Source organism: Strongylocentrotus purpuratus, unplaced genomic scaffold, assembly GCF_000002235.5.
Source record: "Strongylocentrotus purpuratus isolate Spur 01 unplaced genomic scaffold, Spur_5.0 spur5_scaffold_12, whole genome shotgun sequence".
In the NCBI taxonomy this organism is placed as follows: Eukaryota; Metazoa; Echinodermata; class Echinoidea; order Camarodonta; family Strongylocentrotidae; genus Strongylocentrotus; species Strongylocentrotus purpuratus.
Window position 1 is genome coordinate 9,474,437 of NW_022145597.1, and position 17,128 is coordinate 9,491,564.

Here is a 17,128-nt window from a genome sequence, read left to right on the forward strand (position 1 = left end):
TCTGTTTTTCCTAATGGTCAAACAATATGCAGCCATAATCAATGTTGGTATCCCGGGAGGTTTCGGCTATTAAAGTCCTGTCTTACGATTGTTAAATTCAGTTGCAATTCTGTAAATGAAAGTTTCTACGTGTCCCTTTAACACCACAATATTGCAGAGGGACTTGCCTATAGATATCCTATGAGATAACCACCGAGGAGATGTGTGAGCGAAATCGGCCTGTTTGCAAACCTTTAGCGTCACATCTGTGAATATGTTGGCAAAATTCTAGACCGACCAAACAAAGCTCCTACAACTCAATCTCAAAGTGGGAATGTTAGATCATGATTGCTGTGCATACACGACCAGACAGGAAAATATCACGACTCAAACAGTACACATTACAGAGCAAAGATGAAGGGATTCAAAATTTAGGTTAATGCAATGACAACTACAGTTATCAGAGCGGGTATATGAGAAAGGGCACCGGGGTTGGAACCCCCCCCCCCTCCCTCTTCCCCCGTCAAAACGAAGGGGGAGGAAAAAAAGACAAGAATCATTGGTTGATGTTAATTTTAGTTGCTGTTGTAGTTGTTTTGCTTGTGCATATTGTTGTACCAAAAACTTCTAACCAGAATTCGACATTTTTAAAGCTTGTAACGGACTTACCCCCCCCCCCTTCCCCGGCCTCGTAATAATTTTGGTTTAAAGCAAATGTTGTTTAGTTTGGATAACGGTGATGGAAATTAATTTGTTGGTTTCTTCATTCTTGTCACGCCCATGCGTGCTGAAGGCTGTTTGAGTAATGTGCCATGAAAACTGTTTTTATGTTTGCAATATAGGCACAATATATATCTGTGGACCCAATCCTGATGCCCCATATTTATAACAAAATGGAAAGAAAGGAAAAAAAATCAGCATTTCGAATAACCATGCGCGTCACCTATTGAACTGTACACACATCGGAACATGATTGTTATACTATATTATATCATAAGCAACAACTTTGGGGTTTGACATTGCTCTTAAAGAGAATGTTGAGTTCTGGGAAGAGTTGACAAATAAGTTGTGAGCGTTTCCATTTTTATTATGCAAGTGTGGAAGAACTTCAGATTAAAAATGTTCCTTGAAAAGCATGGCTCTTCAAATGCCTTAATATATTAAATATGGCATGTAACAGCGTAAAAATCGGGACGGATTTTTATGCCAAATGTTCGTGTAGTCCCATATACATTTTTCTGTGTACAGTGCTTGTAACTTTACCTAGACTGGGCCAAATTTCTTATAATGTTGACGATTCCAGAACCTTGCAGTACACATCAATACATATATTATGCTAGATCTTGCCTAGATGATCAACCTTTTCTGATCAAATCCACACTGTTTCTTTCACAATGCAATCGCATGACCAGAAATCAACTATATCTTTAAGTTAATTTCTTAAAGGACCTTCCGGTTGTGTCATGTGTAGTTCCAATTACTTCCGTTATCAGGATTTAACGTCTAAAAAAAGGATATTTTACAGTAGAATTGCTCCGCCAGTACTCGACGTGATATTCGAAAGGCTGCGGTTTCTCTGCCTCCAAGTCAACTCTGTCACTTCAAATATCAAGAAGCAGTGTTTATCGGCTTCAAGAGAACGTTGAGTTCTGGGAAGAGGTGAAAAATAATTTGTGAGTGTTATCATTGTTACAATGCAAGTGTGGAAGAACATCATATAAAACATGTTCTCTGAAAAGCATGGCTCTTCAAATGCCTTCGTATTCTAAATATGGCATGTAACAGCGTACAAATCGGGTCTGATTTTTATGCCACATGTTCGTGTAGTCCAATATACATTTTCTGTGTACAGTGCTTGTAACTTTACCTAGACTGGGCCTAATTTCCTGTAATTGTGACGATTCCAGAACCTTGCAGTACACGTCAATAGATATATGCTAGATGATCAACCTTTTCTGATCGATTCCACACTGTTTCTTTCACAATGCAATCGCATGACCAGAAATCAACTATATATTTAAGTTAATTTCGTAAAGGACCTTCCGGTTGTGTCATGTGTAGTTCCAATTACTTTCTTTATCAGGATTAAACGTCTAAAAAGGGATATTTTACAGTAGAATTGCTCCGCCAGTACTCGACGTGATATTCGAAAGGCTGCGGTTTCTCTGCCTTCGATTCAAGTCAACTCTGTCCCTTCAAATATCAAGAAGCAACGTTTAACGGCTCGCATTTAAAACCACGCACTTGTAACTTTGTGGAAAAAGAGATGACGTAGAGAAGTGATTGGCTCGGTAACAGGTAGCACGACTGAGACGCATTGCATGAGATGGAAATTGAAAGAGAGGGATACAATTGAAAATTGGTCTAAATTTCCCCTCTCATGAAGTGTTTCGTGTGGTGGGCACTTGATCAGTATATCCATGATGGCAGGTATGTCAAGGACTCAATGTATCTTTATAACCGATAAATAGAAATGGGATATTAACCTACTAACTACTGAAATCCCTCAAATCCATAAGATTAATAAAGGAGCCACCCATTACAATAGGCAAGGGGTTAAAGGCCAATATCTGATTTGAGTTTGATACCTTTACAATTTTGCAACTTCCTCAAGTCCAGAGGATTAGTAAAGGAGAAAACCGTTACAAGAGGCAACGGGTTAGAGGCCAATATCTGATTTGAGTTTGCTATCTTTACAATTTTGGAATTTCTTCGTTATCTGTATAGGCGTACGATGAGATTATGTCGATGAGCTACCCCCCCCCCCCGAGAATTCAACAATATCAATGTCAAGGTAATCGTCACCCCATATTTGGTCCGCTAGGTGGACGAATAAGCAATTTATCTTGCATTTTATAATTTTGGTGACAAACTGATAGTTTGTTGAGACAAAATTCCTACTTTATAAATCTAGACACTATACATTTATTATTCGGGAAGAGGTGTCAGCCCCTCCTGGTGTAAATGTGCTTATATACGTCTATACGATTACCTGTCAATGCTATTAAAAAGTAATTTTATCTATGCACATATTACATACTTGTCTGTGTATGAGTGTGTGGGTGAGTGTATATGCATATGCGTGTGGGTGCGCGTGTGCGTATTTATATGTGCATGTAGACCAATACGATTTTTGTGGTCAATTGTCTACCAACATCATCTATCTATCTTTCTATATATCATCTATTCATCAATATGTTTATCTATTTACCATATAACTATCCATTTCCACCTATCTATTTACTTATCTATCTATCTGTCTATCTATATACTCTTTATCTATCTTGCTACCTAGTACATAGTAATTCGTGGTAAATTTATTACTCTATGTTACGTCCCTTCTGTAGGGCTATTCATTCACTTTTCAGTATTATAAGTTTTATCCATCTATCTTTGTCGTATTTATACACCTTCTTATGACCTTTGTTTTATAATTTCTCTGAATTTTGTTGTTGTATTTTTCAGGATATATGTCAGCAGTCGAAAGATTATAAAGAAAAAAAGGAGAGAAAGTCTCAGAATGAACTTCTCCCAGATTCATTATGCACCTGCCTACTACAGTTCGGCAAAAGCAATTTTGTCCATAGCGGCTCGGCAAGGGAGGAGTAGAATGCCCTCAGAAAACATCGCTTGTCAGCCTGGAGATAGAGAAAGAAAAACAAAAACAAATTGATCAAGTTATTCAAGTTCTTTGACATTTTCCTGACATTATAATGCGTTTAGCTTCATCAATGTTACACAGTTGTGCGATAGTTATTGATGTACTCAAGTTGCTTGACTAAATAAGATGCCAGGGAGTATATCGGGCATCGCGGAGCGTAACAAGTTGATGTTTATTCGTTTTCGAAGCGACATTTGATTTTAATCAAGTTTTGGGGTGGATTTGCCGGGGGTCAAGAAAGGTCGCGCTAGAACACATCGATGAGGAGATAGGGTGCACTGTGGTGCATCGGTGAAGGCTTTTGGCTCTCATTTGAGAGGTTCTTGGTTTGAAACTTGCTCAATGCTGACATATTTGGAAAAGGTGTTTTGCCAAATCCCCAGGTGTAAGTGGATACCTGGGAATGCTGAGGTAATAATAATTGCAGGGGCAGCAGGAAGAGTAGTGTTAAAGGAAACCTCACCCCACAAAATAAATATCGGTATTTAGAAAATGAGATGTATTCCTGCTCTTTTATGTACAATATTCATTACGAAAATGTACAAGAGATATATCATTGAAGACATTCTTGGCATAATTTGATGCCTTTTATCTTGACAATTAATGGCGCAGCCATTTTCTTGCAAATGCGACGTAACACTTGAAAGTGTACATGTATCATGCACCAGGCTTTGGTTGGAAAGACTTTTTAAATCAATAACAAAATTGCAATGAGGAAAAATCATAACCGAGAAGATAGAAATTATATTCGGTGAAAAACATATAACAGGGAAACATTATTGTAATCAATTCATTTGAAAATACTAAAATATAGCAGTTGCAAAATCTATTGCATTTAAACGAAACCTTCACCCCAGAAGAGCCCCAATTATGTATGCAATTTGCATTCAGACAATTGGAGTACAAAAAAAATCGAGAGAGAGAGGGAAAGAAGGAGAGAGAGAGAGAGAGAGAGAAAGAAAGAAAGTAAGACAGAGACAGAGACAGACAGAGAGAGAGAGAGAGAGAGAGAGAGAGAGGGAGAGCGAGAAAGAGGGTAGGGGATAAAAATACAAAAGCATCGGAAATGGACAGTTCATGCCCTATGTTTACGTGTATGCTTTCTTTTCTTTTTTCTTTTTTTCTTGTTGTTGAATCGCATGTAAGGTGTGCCAAATATAACCTACAGCTTTAAGAAATACAACCCAACCAATCCGTTCCATAATACAAAAAATGGTGGGTTGAATAACAATTACAAAAAGTGCTATCCTTTCGTTTACAATAAAGTATTCGAGAACAACACCCGAATTGCCTTCTATTAAAAGATATGTGCCTCCAAGTTCATAATCCATCATTGACATGTAATTTCATCCCAGTCTTGTAAGAAGATCTGAAAAGGCATCGAGGTTTTCTGCATGGCCTATGGGATTATTTTTTTTTCTTTTCGCGGCTTTGTGTTTGTTATTACAACTTTAACCACAATTGCAATCATCAGATAGTTCATTCAAACGGTTTAAAGCAAGATTCACCTTTTCTAAAATGCATACAAAATATGCACCGTACATGACACCGTCTGTTGATGAAGAATCTAATTCATCAACTCTCGATTTTTGCTCTTTTAATTAGACCAATAATGCAGAACAAAAACCTTTGAACACTCGGAAAGGCAAGGTGTCTTCTAAAAATGTGGATTTGGCGCCTTTTGGCAATAGATGTTTGATATCGTGTTCAAAACGATACACCCTGAACTGTTTCTCTCAAGTGTCTAAGTGTCGTCTGCCCAGCACCCCTCAAGCTAGATATCTAATCAGTAAAAAAGGTCATGGGATTACCTATTCTACAAATTGGGGATTCAATCCCCTAGGCTCCGTTGCGTCTTTGTCTGTTAAATAAGAGCGAATTTCTATTTTACTTGTTTTCTACCTTTCTCATTTTGCACCCTTTCTTATTTGTTTCTCTCTTTCGCACGTTATATACACGCTTTTTATTTACGTGTGTCACTGTAACCAGATTCATGTATTTACTTGGAATATCGCCCAATTTTGTTTACGCCTTCCCCCTCTCGTTTGAAAGGGACGTCGCGAGAACAGTTTAAAAAAAGCAAGCTATCGGGCACGATTGATGAGAGAGAAGTAAATTTTTCAAATAAATAGGTCCTAAGATTATCAGAAAATAGGACGAAAAACAAAAGCAGGTTAAGGTAAGAGGGAACAGCCAGCCTGTGCTGCCGTTTTTAAAGCTAATGTGGAATAACTGAAGTACGTGTCACACACGCAAACACACCACCACACACAAATGTGTCCCCAATTAGGTTCTTCATTCCCCCTTTCAAAACACCTTAAATTGTTGTTGCTTGTAACCAACCTCTGTAGTCCATTAACACAAGATAATGAGATCCTCTTTTGCCGAAGAAAATACAGAAGGTTCTTTTAAAATCTTACAGACTTTGGTATGAAATTAAGTATTTTGCTGATATAAATTACAGGAGGGAGTGTCATACAGGCCTGTCCTACACTCGTCTCCTCTAGCGCCGCCCCTTGCTGTTTAAAAACGATACAAAATACAATACCGCAACCAGTAAACAATGCCATTACATTTTGAAAATACTTAAAAAAACAAAAAACCTTTAGTATCCACTTCTATAACAAATGCGGATACAAGATATTGCCTGAACATAAAGATACAAATATTTCAGAGCTAAAAGAGCAAGCACAGAAATAGTATGACAATAATAACCGTAAGCTAAAGATTTGTGATAATTACTGGAACTAAAATTCGCCAACCCTCAAACGTTTATCGGGCTCGCGCGCCGACAAGTAGCATCAGATTTTTATTGCTTTGCAGCGTGAAAACCGACACCAAACATAACAATCGTAAGATTTGAGCTTCTTTCCTCTCTATATCCTGTCTAACCGACGGTTATTTTCGCCAACCCGTGTGTTATTTGAAGACACTGACGTATAGGAAGTTCCCCTTAAGGCTACCGTAATTGATGCATTTGACCTGAAGTGATTTCTTGCCGGTACTTTCAGCTAACCCCGCGTATTGCTTGTACATTTATCTTTGGCCCTCCGATCCGAGTAGCAATTTCATTCGCTCCCATCGCCCGCGCTCATCGCTTGTTCGGGCAGGCCTTTGCACTCTTGATACAGGTTGAATGAAGATGTAAAACCTTGTGCCCCGTCTGCTGGCAAAGATGAAATGGCGGGATTTGGGCGATTTTACAAGAAGAAGAGAAGAGAATGGGAAGAAAAAAATTGTATACTACCTAGCTTCGGCATCGGTTGGTGAATCAGTCGAAATGTATTCTGGGATTGTACATTAATAACATGGAACAGTGACTACTGTCGTACGTTTTCCAAGTCCTATTGAAGAACTTGCCATTCCTACCTTCCTGGAAAGTGTCACGAGTAACAAATATATCCTTGCACTTGTTAATAACATACTCCCTTAAGTCCCTCCTACTCTCTCTCTCTCTCTGCACCCCCCCTCTCTCTCTCTCTCTCTCTCTCTCTCTCTCTCTCACTCTTTCTCTATCTCTCTGACAGTTTTGTTCCACTTTGCTTCATGTGATTTTCTTCAAAACTAGTGTTCTCCTCTATCTCTCTTTCTAAATGATCGCAATATAAGAGAGACACAGAGGGAAAGACAGAGAGAGTCAGAGAGAAAGAGAGAGAGAGAGGAAAAAAATGAGAGAAAGAGAGAAAGAGAGAGCTTGAAAGTCTGAAAGCTACCAAAGGAAAAAGAAAAAAGAAATCAAAGACCGGTAACACATTGTTGTTTTCCTGGCCCGCTTCCCCACGTCGGTCAAGCACCGGGGGAGAGCCAAACACTTGCCGAATTTGAAACGATTTCGAGTCAATTACGGGCATCAAGATGTCTGGATTTGGCGCGAAACCCTGCCAATAAAAATCCGACGATTGCGTTCGATCGATATTGACCGGTCAGACGAGATGACGGGAAGTGTGTACCCTTTTTTTGCGCATGAGCGTTTAGGTGAAGAATTTATTTCGTATATTGTATATCAAACAGAACTCATTTTCGGTTTACGTAATACGTCTTCGTCACATTCGTAAATAGGGACTTTTAGATTGAGTGGACGAGAACACGACGAACGCCGACTGATCATGCGTGTCAACGTACTTAACTGCCCATGTTACAATTAGAAATCTTTTAGATTGCACTCGACGATATATACATACATGCAGGAAGTAACACTACATCACGGACAAAGAAAGAGGACAAAATATACAGTTCCTCGTTCTACCCTCAACAAAAGAACATCCCTTCACTGCTATTATGTAAAAATGTGTAGATCAGGTGAATATGCATGTGACACCTGTTCTACATATTTTTACATAATAGCAGGGAAGGGATGTTCGTTTGTCTACCTGAGGAACTGTATATTTTATGCGCACGCGGCATACTAGTACCTTGAGCATGTAAAGGCGCTATATAAATATCAATATGTATGTATGTATGTATGTATGTACTAGATTTAGGAAAATCGAGGTTGATGCATTCTCGATCGCCGACTGAGACGACGTAACGCATGCGCAGTGCCTTAAAATGACGTCACATGTTGCAGTCAAGGCTGTTGACGTGCAAATCTAAAAGTCCCTACTTTCAAAAGGCGACGAACAAGGCCCCTAAAATGGCCTTAGTTTGATTTTTCGTAAGTACTTGCGATCGTCTGACACGCCGCTTGGAAATATCATGAGGCAAGTTTACGCTAGAGACGGGCTTTAGGTGGAAGATAGGGGGAAGTTTAAAGATAAAGTTCAGCTCTGGTCACGTCTTTACGCGGTTGAGGAAAGGGTTGATTATATATAGTGTAGCACATTTGCATTGATGTATATACTGCCAGTTGTTGAAAATATTACAATGATAAGAAAATCTCTAATAGGAAATAGTTATTCTTAATTTGTTTGTCATAGCCGATTATGAGGGCATTTGACAGTTTTGCAGAACGGGCCCTTTGAAGAGACATTTTATTCTAGGAGGAATGAAAAAGCCAAAAAAATACATTCAACCTTCGATCCCCACAACTCGACCTTGTCTTTTAAGGAAAACAACTTTTTGAAGAACAATCCTGTTCGGGATATATTTTGTTCTAGGATTTTCTTCCTTGCTCAGGAATCGACCTCTCTTGTTACGAAAAAAAGTTTTGTCCATCTGTGCCACGGAGCGCAGACAAGAGAAAGTGGACCGATCAAAAATTGGCAGCGGCTTCCGCCTCCACTTGAGACCGGAAGGGTCGGCACAGAATCGTGTTGGCCACTAGCAGCGCTTTTCATCTGATTGAGTGAGAGAGAGAGAGAGAGAGAGAGGGGGAGGGAGAATGAGGTATAGAAAGGGAGATAGAGAGAGAGAGAGAGAGAGGGGGTGGGAGAGACAGAGACAGACAGACAGTGGGAGAGAGAGAGAAAGAGGGAGCGAGAGAGAGAGAGAGAGAGAGAGAGAGAAGAGAATAGAGACAGATGGAGGGAGAAGAAAATAGAGAGATAGAGAAGAGAATAGAGAGAGTGGGAGAGAGAGAGATGGAAAAGGAGAGACAGACAGAAAAGAGAATAGACAGAAAGAGAGAGAGAGAGAGAGAGAAAAAAGAGAGAGAGAAAGAGAGGATACCACACACACGGGGGTAGGCAGCCAGGGGGGGGGGGGGGGGAGTGAGGAAGAAGACAGGATAAGAGAGGGTCAAGTATGTCAAGTTTTATCTGTATTATATTCGAACCCGCTTTATTGAGTTTTATGAAGGAACAATTTAGACGTATCAAAATTCGTTTTTGGCCATTTGGGCTGTCGACGGCTATAGTTGTGATTCGCACTTCAATGCTTGGTCTTAGACATCGAGAAGGCATCGGCATCGTGGGGCGGGGGGGGGGGGGGGCAGCAATCTTACTTGATGAGAGAAATGCACGTTTAGAAGGAGTGAGGTAGGTAACTCGATGTCTTTGTTCTCGTGTTCCCTCTCCTAGTCCTGCTCTTATTTCCTTTCTTTTTCTTATACCCCTGTTCGCCATTTAGCTAGGGGCACGTGTCCCCCTTTCGCCGAAACTACTCCGATGAATTCTCATAGAGGTCTTAAGTCCGTCTTTCTTTCACATCAAACATTCATTACAGTTGTAGACGTTTAGCCTGACCCAGCTTCGCCGTCGATAAATGCCATCTTTCTTCGACGTCTTCCTCCTAGCGATTTCAAGCCTAAATTTCCTGTTCTTTCAAGGGGCATCCATAAACTAGGAGTGTCTAGACAAGACAAATTGACAATCGGAGCCCACAAAAGTGCGAACGAAATCTCACTCCCCTGTCTGTCTCGCGGGTAATATCATCTAGACACAACTAGACTAAACGATTTGTTTGAAAATCCGGGGAATTAATGGATGTGTCGCAGTATTATTGTTGATCTGAAACATTTTCGAGTGACCGGTGCCTCCATACTCACTTTAAGAGGAAAACAAAAGGCTATGGATGGGTATTTACCGAGCATCAACAGGATCATGTCTTTATTTAGCCAATACCCAGTGTTCTTATTTACTTTGTTCTACATTCGCTGACCGCCTGACCGCTCTTCCGATGTTACATTTTTTTCTCTCGAGTTCTTTCAACCTCGTCTTCTGCTCTTGACACTGTCTATCTCTTCACCTTTCCCTAAATATCTATTTCTTTTAATAATAATAATAATAATAATAGCTAACATTTATAATGCGCCTAATAATGTTTCTAGGCGCGGCACATATTATTATAACCCTGGGCATCGGATTCAGGCTTACCCGCAAACACAATGTATGCACATTTTCCACTCCCTGGGGAGTACTCCAGCCAGTCGCCATTTTACAAGCGCCACATGCTAACCCAACCATCGTCATTTTGTTTTGTTGAATGTTTGCCCTTATTTATCATCATTATTATTAATTTATTGACTAAATCAGACTATGACATCACTAATATTTGGGGGTCATGTATTACGTAAGCATTGCTTCATAGGTAAAGCAGGTCCATCCATTCTCAATGCAAAAATTGGTCAATGTTTAAATTCCACTAGGAATCTTTTAGAGGAACAACAACCAAGTACTAAATGTAAACTGTTAATACACCAGTTTATGGTTGTATCAGTGCGCATGCGCAGACAGTTGACCTCGGTCATTGGCCCTGAAACAAAGCCAATGACCCGAGGTCAGTGGTATTTATGCGTAAATTAAGATTGCGCCCATGCAAATGATGAGGTGCGCGCAAAACGCAGCGCGTAGGCAGTGATGTCATCATAATTTGCATGGGCGCAACCTTAATTTACGCTCAAATACATGACCTCTAGGTCATTGGCTTTGTTTAAAATGGCGCACACAACCGTAAACTGGTGTATAATTAAGTTGTGCACAATTTGTTTCATGTTTGATTGAAATGAATCCGTATCACAGTATTCTGTATTATGAATCAATTATTACTACGCCTACATCATCATCCTCATTGCCAATTCAATTCAATTTCAAGTATCCATAATAATTGATTTCTATTTTAAACTTGTACGTTTGCATTAAAGTAGTCACCGGAAGAAACTTCACGGCAAATGACAATTATGGACAAATAATATATGGATGAAAAGATTTTCTTTTGAAAAACACGAATAATTTTCTGAAAAATCATTTAGATATCATGGAAAGGCGTAAAATGCTTTGTGGCTAGCTGTGTCTCGCATGTGACGTCACTAATCTTGACGCTCTACGGAGGACGGTGAAGACAGAAAATCTGGATCTCAAAATTAACTTTTTTGAGAGATGGTTACTGCGGGCCCCCAACATATTTTGAAGAGTGAAGTTGTTATACTTCCCCTTCTCCTTCGCAATGATATGAATTTTGCATCAATTTAAAACACTTTTGATTCTTTGGGTGACTACTTTAAGCACTTGCAATTGAATTGCACACACATTACATCTCTCTACAAAACATTTCTGAGCAATCACGTTAACTCGTACCCACTGCAGCTCTACCGACAACCCCATTTAACTCGAGTACACTGTAGGATACGTGTCCCAAGACATTGGTTATGCATACGTATTAACCACTCGAACGCGCTGCTCCAATTCGGATCAGTTATCGGACGGCAATCCGGATCACATACACTGTTAAAAATTTCACTGTAGAAATTACAGTAAATTACTGGCAACTTTGTTGCACAGTAAATTACTGTAACTTTGACATTACAGTAACTTCCTGTAAGTTTTTCAACAGTAACTTGCTGTAAGACATTAAAATACTGTAAGCTTACTGTAAAGAAATTTTCATGTATAAGGTTACAGTATTTATTGTAAGTTCTTCTTACAGTTAATTAATGTAATTTTATTCACAGTAATTTAAATGTATTTACAGTTATGTACTGTAAGTTTTTCTCTACAGTAAATTAATGTTATTTCTCTCATTTACATTAAGTTAATGTAATAAGTACAGCTTTTCTACTGTGACTTTAGCAGTATCATCCTGTTAATTTTGTATCTATTTCTCTCATTTACATTAAGTTAATGTTATAAGTACAGCTTTTCTACTGTGACTTTAGCAGTATCATCCTGTTAATTTTGTATCTATTTCTCTCATTTACATTAAGTTAATGTAATAAGTACAGTATTCTACTGTGACATTAGCAGTATCATCCTGTTATTTTGTTATCTATTTCTCTCATTTACATTAAGTTAATGTATTAAGTACAGTATTCTACTGTGACATTAGCAGTATCATCCTGTTATTTTTTTTAATCTATTTCTCTCATTTACATTAAGTTAATGTAATAAGTACAGTATTCTAACTTGACATTAGCAGCATCATCCTGTTAATTTGAGGAAAAAACAAGCTTTCTGAACACAAAAATCATTATTAAAGTCTTTATTGGGTAATCAACGCTCCATAAAACAAGTTTCTCAAATAGTGTAACATTATGAAAATGCTTGCAAAGAAACTATCAAGTAAAACATTAAAACAAGTAAAACCACTAAAAACTGCAAAAGTTCAAGTACTCAAGAATCTACAGACCCATAGTCATCCTTCCAGTATCTCAAAAATTCTTGAAAAAATTGTTTAGATTATACCAATTCTGAAATACACATAACTTGCTTAATCCCAACCAATATGGCTTTAAAAAAAATCATTCACCCGACCTAGCATTAATTTAATTATACGACAGAATAACACATGCAATTGTGCAGACATAGCGGCTTTAAGGCATTGATATGCTAAATCACAACGTATGGCTTAGGGGCACTGCACTTTCTTGGGTCAAAAATTATTTGTCGAACAGACAACAATATGTTCACTTTAAAATTCTGAATTGTAAAAAACTATTGTAAAGAATTATCTTCAATTGTAAACAAGACATATTTTATACACTTTTATCTTCCTTTAAAGCCACTATTAAACGACAACTACTATCAGAATACAATCAATGAAAAGTCTCCATATACCTGGCAGAATCAAGGAAAACTCTCTATACCTGGTAGAATCTCTCCAAAAGACATTACTCACTTTATTTTTGTTTAATTTATCTTTTGAACTAATACCCCATTTAATTTGAGTTGCTCTGTTATATTAAACTTGTAATCTTTAATACGTGTTTCATATTCTTCTGTATTTTTGTCTCATTTACATGCCAATTCTGCACAGAAACTTGTTTCAACTTCATGAGCTGTCATTCAATTGATTGATTGATTGATTTATTGACGGTAAAAGCCCTATTCAGCTACTCGGCTGGTTTACAAAGGGGCTGTGCAAAATAACAAAAACCGTAAAACATACTTGACAATAAGAAAATATACATGATATACAGAAATTAATGAAATAGAATTACCAATGTGCACAATGAACAAAGAAAATAGAAAATATGATCAATTTGTGTACATGTAAAATGAAAACATAAAATTATGAAATTCGTTTAGCTACAATATTGCTACGTATTAAATATGATAAAAAAACATATTACCATATAACGTAACATATATCGTAATAAAATATAAGTTACTTAAAAAAAATATATTATTATATAACTTGAAATATGTCGAAATAAAATATAGGTTACTTAAATATAGGCCTAATATTTGGCAAATTCATTTATTTCATGACTTATTAAATTTATTAAAATAAAGGTGTATTGCATGTACAGACTAAAATATATGAAAATTCACTAAGGTAAAATAATGCTAAATTGCAAGTAATGTAAAACATATTTTGGAAAACAGTAAGTAAACAATCAAGCAATGCTTATGATGACAAGGCTGCACACATGCCAGGCTCACAGAATACATGTGCTAATGCTTTGTCTAGGAAGTTCAATGACCGCTATGCAAAGGCTCATCTTTTGGGAATGCTCTGCCATCATAAACATCACGTAGAATGGTCCTTTGTAAAGCAGGTTGAGCTTTATGAGTCTCTTTGTAATCTTTGATAAATGAGTTCTGCTTGAATAATGCTTTTAGTGTGTCTTGAATTTTAATGTATTGGCAAAATCGCTGTTTGCCAAATTGATCTTCTCCTAAATATATCTCAGTTGGGGAAACATAATCAAAAACTGCTTTAAAATGTGATTTTCTTGTAGACTCTGATCGAAATTCTTTACAATTTGAAGCACTGAACAAATCCTCTGATTTAAATAAAGTTAAAACGTTGGTAACCTCATCATCGGTAATTCCTATTCCTTCAAGTTTCTTTTTTAATTTTGGTATCAAATTTTGTTGGCTTAATGCATGAATATCCTGAACTGTGTCAATTATTTCCTGAATTGTAGAGTTGGGCAGTAGTAATTTTGCCTCCAACTTCAGATAAAACAAGGATAAGCTGTGTTTGAATGAGTCAGCGGATACATCTACTTCATCATCTGTCACACTTTCCTCGTCACTTGAGTGCAGTCTTCCAGGAAACTCCTGATTATTTTCTTGGGCGGATTCAGTTAACACAGTACCAGTTTCACTTGAAGTTGAGTCTAACTGAATCTGGTCTAACTTATTGTGAACTCTTGATATATGTGACGCAAAAGACGACCTCACTGAAAAACGTTTTTTGCAATTGGCAAAAGGACAGCGTATTTCAACTCCGTGTTTGATATGAACTCTAAGATGAGAAAGTATGTCATGGATTTCCTCACATTTTACAGCACAGAGTGGACAATTCCAGGTAGAAACGCAGAAAAACTGGGCATCTTTTTTTCTTGAAAATGGTTGATGATCCCTATGCACATGGGTTTTGAAGGATGAATAATTTCTGAATGTTCGATTGCAGCCAGGAACACCACACGGGAAATCGAAATTCATCACATTTCTATGGACTGAAAAGTGTTCAGAAAACCGCTTCAATGATCCAGAAGAATGATTACATAGCTTACAAACGTACATGGGTATATGATGTCCATGTAGAGCATCCGTCTGATTAGTGTTTCAGCATGCACACTGTGTGACTTCAGCAGTAATCCATGGCATACTGCAAGAAAGAAGAGCGGAAAACAATACCTTTAATATGCATACGTACACATAACTTTTTATGTACAGCATTGACAGATTAAAAGTTATTTAAATGATAAATGAATAATAAAAAAAAAGATAAAGGACAAAAAATACAAAAGAAAATCGAAAGAAAAACATAAATTCATCAAATATAACCAGTTGTCACGAGCCTCCTGATGATGACTGTATGCGAAACCTTCAGCAAAAAAACATTTGATTTCACGGCTATGAATGTTACTACATAAGTGAAATTAACATTCATTTGCGGTAAATGAAACTACAATAGATTTCTGTAAAACAAATTTACAATCCTTAAAGACAAAAATTACTGTAATTTACTGTTAGTATTTGAAGAACCTACGGTAACAGCAATTTACTCTAAGAAATGCAGTGATTTACTGTAGGAAAGTTTACAGGCAGATACTTTGAGTAAAAATTGATGGTAACTTACTGTAGATATAACCTACAGTTACTGTAAATTAAAATTACAGTGAATTACAGTAGACAAGTACTCAAAATTAATATGAAATAAAATTACTGTAATTTACTGTAAACTAGCAGTAAGTTACTGTAAATTACAGTAATTTTACAGTAATTACTCAGTAATTTTACAGTAACTTACTGCCAGTTACGGAATGGCCTATTTGGTTGCTATGACAACGCTGCGACCTTCAAAAAAGTAAATTACAGTAATTTTACAGTAAATTACAGTAATTTTAAAGTAACTTACTGTAAATTACTAAGTAACAGTAAAATACTAAGTAATTTTACAGTAACTTACTGTAATTTTATTTCATATTTTAACTTTTAAGTAAAATTACACTATGCAGCAGGATTGCCAGTACTTTGCTGTAATTTCTTCAGTAACGTGCTGTAGACTACACTACATGAGCTTAGACTTGTGCGTATTCAACTGATCACGCAGTGTGCTCATGATGGACTGATGCTGTAGTCGATCGTAGTGTGTGCGGTGTCCTATAAGTTATAAGTCTTGATGGTCTTGACGTTAGACATTTCCAATTTAACGTGAGCATGCATATCCATGTGCAATGGCATCGCATTGACAGTGACACTGTACGCTGGTACTGCAGTACAGTGTCATGTGCTGCACTAACACTACCGACTCTGTCCCACACACCACAGCACAGCACGTACAGTACACATATACCGTAGACGGAACAATTACAAACACAATCCCTATACTTTCCACAGTCTGACAATTCTTCACTTCAGCGGGATACAAATCAAATCATGACTCTGATAATTGGCAATCTGTAACTTACCTCGGATCCCCTTGGAATTGACTTATTGGTCATCAATATCCCAGCTCGAGGATCAGGACCAGGAACAGAACAGATTCAGATTCGTTGCTCAGGATCAGGCCGGCCAGCTCAGCTATATATCTCAGCTCAAATCTTTGCAGAAAATTAAAAATGGCGGCGCGGCGTGGCGGGCTAGCGCGGGAGCCAATCACGTGCAACGCATACGCGCATATGCAGCCGATCCGCCTAATGCGCATGTGCGCTGTATCCCACAATGCTTTTTGCACGCTCCTTTACACTAGCTTACTGTAGATATTTGTTCCCATGCTCTACGACACTGATGTTTACAGCAATATACTGTACAGCAACGTACTTATACAGTTAATTATCGTAAAATCGTTATTACAACATATTACTGTTGTAAATCACAGTATTTTACTGCATGAGTTACAGCAAATTTTTACAGTGTACCGCGGCTCCGAAAGCCGATCCGATTTGGAAGAGGTGGGCGAGGAGTGCATAGCTGGAATGGTCACGCGTGGCTGTTAGGCGAGAGCCCACAAAGGCATCTTAATCGCCATGGTATCCAGTTAATCCGGCGTGAATTTCGGGAAGAAAACGACGGAGTCAGAACAGCAACTATAGCTATGTTCACACGACAGTAAACAGATTTAAAATTTAGCTCGAGGTTTTAAACTTCGAGATGGATTATCTTGCGAGTCGAGGATCTTGCGTACGCACCCGTGGTTACGGAAATCCTGGGTTACTCG

General features: G+C 37.9%; 1 protein-coding gene across 1 annotated transcript; it reads right to left on the minus strand.

Moving 5' to 3' along the window:
• Positions 1 to 12,478: 12,478 nt before the first annotated feature.
• On the minus strand, positions 12,479 to 16,824 carry LOC105437461. Its single transcript, XM_030981789.1, has 2 exons — positions 16,380 to 16,824; positions 12,479 to 15,073 (listed from the first exon to the last, which is right to left on the minus strand). The coding sequence occupies exon 2, from the start codon at positions 14,986 to 14,988 to the stop codon at positions 13,930 to 13,932; it is 1,059 nt and encodes a 352-aa protein (XP_030837649.1). The 5' UTR covers positions 14,989 to 15,073; positions 16,380 to 16,824; the 3' UTR covers positions 12,479 to 13,929.
• Positions 16,825 to 17,128: the final 304 nt, after the last annotated feature.